At 51.7% G+C, this 5,000-nt stretch overlaps 1 protein-coding gene across 6 annotated transcripts in view; it reads right to left on the bottom strand.

Moving 5' to 3' along the window:
- Window positions 1-5,000, bottom strand: part of micu3a (mitochondrial calcium uptake family, member 3a) — a 31,773-nt gene that overhangs the window by 16,754 nt on the left and 10,019 nt on the right. For all 6 annotated transcript variants that reach the window (XM_062523661.1, XM_062523670.1, XM_062523645.1 and 3 more), the window contains exons 5-7: window positions 2,814-2,861; window positions 1,667-1,749; window positions 1,140-1,211 (exon numbers count right to left, since the gene is read on the bottom strand). In XM_062523661.1, coding sequence (XP_062379645.1) covers window positions 1,140-1,211; window positions 1,667-1,749; window positions 2,814-2,861 — 203 coding nt within the window. The remainder of the gene's footprint in view (window positions 1-1,139; window positions 1,212-1,666; window positions 1,750-2,813; window positions 2,862-5,000) is intronic.

The raw sequence follows: 5,000 nt of genomic DNA, 5'->3' as shown, positions 1-5,000 counted from the left end.
GGCTAAAATAACAGCTATTCCACACTGATCGCTTACATTCAAAAGGGTTGCCATGACGCCAACACAAACAACACATATCACTGAGCGACAAAGTGTCCATTTCCTGTTATTCTACCCTATGAGAATAAAGAAAACAAGAACACCTACTTAGGTCTGAACTGGTTCAAACAACATTCCTCAGGTCTTGCCCACGGATAAAGAAAAAGAAGAGTGCCTCGATTTCAGAGCTTAATACCACCCACAACACACACACCACACACCACACACACACACACACACACACACACACACACACACACACACACACACACACACACACACACACACACACACACACACACACACACTTGAACACACAAAAAACCACCCCAAAAAAACCTCCATCGTCCCCTTTATCTCCACATCAAATCCTCTTGTTTACACTGGTCTGCACGGGCTGCTTACGGGAGATGTCACCCATCCCCTCGGCCGTGGGGTGCGGAGCGGTTCCAGCCTGGCCTCGCTGGGCCGTCTCAGCCCCGGCAGCACCCCACTCCAGTCTTCAAAGGGCCTGGGAGAGACACGGCAGAGTAACGGCACGCCCCCCCCCCCCCCCCCATCCTCATGAGTCGGCCCACGTATGTGTTATTCCTCGTCTGATACTCGTGCACCGCTGCACTGAATCACTCCAAAAAAAAACTGCGACTCTGCAGGTCAATCAGGGATTTCACAGGCAGCAGACCCACAGGGCAGAGCTGCTCTCTTTAAACGTTCATCCATTCCAGCAAGCAGATACATTCAAAATTGTACTTGTTACAACTGTGGAGTCCACTGCTTCCAAACTTGACGCATTTGACATATTTCACACTCAAGGCTGGACCTTTCTATGCATTCTATGAGACACCATTACACACGCATAGGACAGACTCTTAGAAAAGAAAGGAGACCGTCTACTGTATACATTCTATACGGTACTTGTCCTTTGCTGGGAAAGAGGTACAAAGATAAAACACACACTGATGAGGGGCCTCTGAAACAGATTAAGAAGTCACATCATCTATACATTGGATGTCTCGGCCATACAGTATATGAGATAATGACCCACCCCACCCACCTCGCTGCGGTCCTCTACCCACCCTCTCCCCATCCTGCTGTCTTACCAGCTGGGCTGATTTGTCTGCATCTCCCTTTCGGCTTTTCTTCTCGTTCTTCTTACGGAAGATCTCCTGCAGCTGTAACGAACGAAACACAACCAAGAGAACATTCAGTAGTACTCTCAGCACTGAGATGTTGCTTGAACTGTTGAAAAGGTCCTTTTCAACAGTCATGTGTTGCTGAATGTTCATCTGTACTGGACTTCATCTCATTCCCTTGCTACAGTAGGAGAGCAGGAGAGGGCTTTATATTCTGCATGACTAACGTGATGTTTCCAAAACAGCAGCTGGTGCCTCTGCCCTTCCTCGGCCCCCTGGGGGACACAGACAGGTGAGATTTGCACCTGACATCAGGAGCAGGGGAGCTGAGAGGGGCAAAAAGCTGGGACACGGCCAGGGACATGGCATTCAGGATAATACAACCACCACAAGCTGCTTCAGTGGTGTACAGTATGTGAGGTCAAAATAGAAATGACCCTGAGATGACCATGAAGCACTAAGGTTGTGTGTGTGTGTGTGTCCACCATGCTCACCACCAAGAACTCCCTCTTGTCAACCATCTGGTTCCCGTCAGCATCGAACATGTTGAAGGCAATCTTAAAGCCAGCGTGGGGCTCTGTGGGAGAAGCAGAGTGGGGCATCATGTGAGCTGGCAGCCGTGCAGATAGACCTCCATCCATCCACACACTCACACACACACACACACACACACAACACATCAGTGGACCTCCGTGATCAGTGGACCCTCTTCTCCTAGTGGGCAGGTCTCTGACAATCACACCGCGCCAGCAGAACTCTAGAACGAGCTCATTCTGACACGCTCCTCCATCCCATAAACAGCACCGTCTGACGTCGTCAGGCGTTTCAAGCCTCTGTCATTTCTCCTGTGTGTTGTGTTGGCATGGAGACGCCCGTATGGCGCACAGGTAGCGCCTGATATTACTCCTGAACATGTTGAGTGAGACCACTCACTTCCCCATGCAGTAAATCCTCATGGTGGAGGAAAGAATGAAAGAAAGAAAGACAGAAAGACAGAAAGAAAGAAAGAAAGAAAGAAAGAAAGCATGGAGTGTATGAGAAAAAAAGGAGGACGAACAAGACAGGGACAAACCAAGCCGAGGATGACAGGAGATAATGAGAGATATAAAAACAGATAGAGCGTGTGAAGACAGATGCAGTCGGAGGGGTGTGTGCGTGTGTGCGTGTGTGCAGTTGGGGCACTGCAGGAGGAGGGGAGTTTGTGTGTGTGTGTGTGCGTGTGTACAGTATGTGCGTGTGATTCGGCTGGGCTCGGGGTCTGCAGGGCCTTTTAGTGTTCTGGGCAGCTGCCAAGCCATTAGAGGGCATTTAGAGATGCAAGGGACCTCAGAGAGGAGAGGAGAGGAGAGGAGAGGAGAGGAGAGGAGAGGGGGCGTTGTTGTGGGGCAAGTTTCTGGGTGGGCTTCTCCCTGAGCTGGATCACACTGTAAACTTTTCCCCTTGTGAAGTTCAGGCTTTATGGGTGATTTGTGTTTAAAACACGACCCAGATGAAGAGAAAAGGAGACAGAGAGAGGGACAGAGAGAGGGACAGAGAGAGAGAGAGAGAGGGAGAGAGAGAGGGAGAGAGGGAGAGAGAGAGAAAGGAAGAGAGGGAGAGAGGGAGAAAGCGTAAGAGATGAAAAGGTCGGCCGGTACTCACTTGTCAGGATGCAGAGCAGAAAGAGATACTCAGTGTAAGCGATGATGCCTGCGGAGAGAGAGAGAGAGAGAGAGAGAGGAATCAAAGGGATGCTATCCATTCTCTTAATGTACAGTTCCAGTGCCACACTCTTCCTTCGCTCCTCTCCTCCTTCACTCAGCCCCGGCATCCCTCCATCACCCCCACAGCCTCCTCTGAAAGCCAGCCGGGCAGCTTGTCTGACAGCCGGATCAAAAATATTTGCCCGTTTTCAAAGCAGGGGCCTCCAAAGACAAATGAAGGTGACCGAAACCCCTCACCCCACTTTTCCCAAAATGAAGATGAGAGGCGGAGTGTGTGTGTGTGTGTATGTGTGTGTGTGTGTGTGTGTGTGTGTGTGTGTGTGTGTGTATTGGGGAGTAGTTGGGGTAAGGGTGTCGGAAAGTATTCCCCTCTTTCATACAGATAAAGATCTAAAAAGGATGCCACAGAGCCGCCCCCAACCCACCACTCTACCCCCTCCCACCCAGCCAGCCTCCAGCATGCATGAGGCTCCGACACTAGTGCTGGTGAAGGCTCCTGCGTGGGGGTGGAGGGGCTCAGGTGGGGGTGGAGGGTGGTGATGGAGGGGCTCATGTGGACGCAGACGCACACAGAGGGAGAAAGGGCTCCCACAGCTTCTGTTTAGATAAGCGAGGTGTCCTACACAGAACAAGAAGACACTTCTACAAGTGTCCATTACTGGTGGCTGCATGGGGGAGGACGAGCAGGGGGCCCCATAGAGCTGAGAGCTGAGAGAGAGAGAGAGAGATGGGGGGGGGGCAGCATCAAGTGTCACTGTGTGTTTGGGGTGCTGGGAGAGAGGGAGAGAGAGAGAGAGAGGGACACAGAGAGAGGGAGAGGGAGAGAGGGCACGAGAGAAAAAAGGAGATTAAAAAGGAGAAATAAACAGAGAGGTGTAGGTGGCATATACAGATCTGTGTGTGTGTGTGTGTTTGTGTGTGTGCCAGAAGAAGAGCATACAGTATGTGTGTGTGTGTGTGTGTGTGTGTGTGTGTGTGAGTGCAGACATCACATGAGTGTGGGATAGAGGAGGCCAGAGGGAAGGGGGGGGGGGTTGGAGGATGAGCTCTGCTCAAAAGGGTTCCCACCACTGCTCCTGTTTGCAAAGCAAGACAGCAGCCCCCACCCCCCTACCACACACACACACACACACACACACACACACACACACACACACACACTCTCTCAGAGAGAGAGATAGTTCCAGCTGAGTGCATCCAGTGTTTTCCTTTCCTTTCCGCAGGAGAATGGCCAGTGTTGGCGAGAAGGTGGGATGAGAAGAGAAGAGGAGAAGACGACCCCCCGCCCCCCCCCCCCCCCCCCTACACACACACACACACCCCGCCCCGCCCCGCTCCAGCCTTCCTGTCTTCTCCTGCCACTCTCCTGTCCACTCAGGCGGAGAGGACACAGTGTCAGGCAGTGTGTGCCTAACACACCTCACACTCCAAACACACACCCGACACACACCTGACACCCACGAGAGCAGCAAGGCGTTGAGGACCAGGGATCCCACGCCTCATCTGTGTGTGTGTGTGTGTGTGTGTGTGTGTGTGTGTGTGTGCGCGCGCCTCATCTTAAGAGTCTAAGTGACGCCACCCTCCCAGCAGGAAGATGCTACTTTTGAACGGCTCCTGCTGTTCTCCCAATCAGAGACCTGCGTCTGTATGTGTGTGTGTGTGTGTGTGTGTGTGTGTGTGTGTGTGTGTGTGTGTGTGTGTGTACGGAGGATTGATTGGGAAAATTTTACAGGATGTCACATCGAGCTGCTGATTGAACTCCTGCAGCGACGCTCTGATTTAAAGTTATCAACACACAATGGAACTGGCTCTCTCACACACACACACACACACACACACACACACACACACACACAATAACATAAGCTACATAAACATAATCAAACTGGTTCACACACAAAACACAAGCACCACACATACAAAGACACACACACACACACACACACACACACACACACACACACACGTACACTGAGGCACATTTTCTATGTCCAACCACATCTGTTGAACGTGCCCACATGCCTGCTGGACGGTCTCCACTAGCAACCGTAATCCAGCGCAATGCCAAGCTGTCCACGTCCGTCACGTAGCCTACTGCAGGAGAAGCGTGTCTCAACACCGTCCT

The sequence above is a fragment of the Sardina pilchardus genome, chromosome 2 (genome assembly GCF_963854185.1).
Source record: "Sardina pilchardus chromosome 2, fSarPil1.1, whole genome shotgun sequence".
Classification (NCBI taxonomy): domain Eukaryota; kingdom Metazoa; phylum Chordata; class Actinopteri; order Clupeiformes; family Clupeidae; genus Sardina; species Sardina pilchardus.
This window is presented reverse-complemented; position numbering and strand designations above follow the sequence as displayed.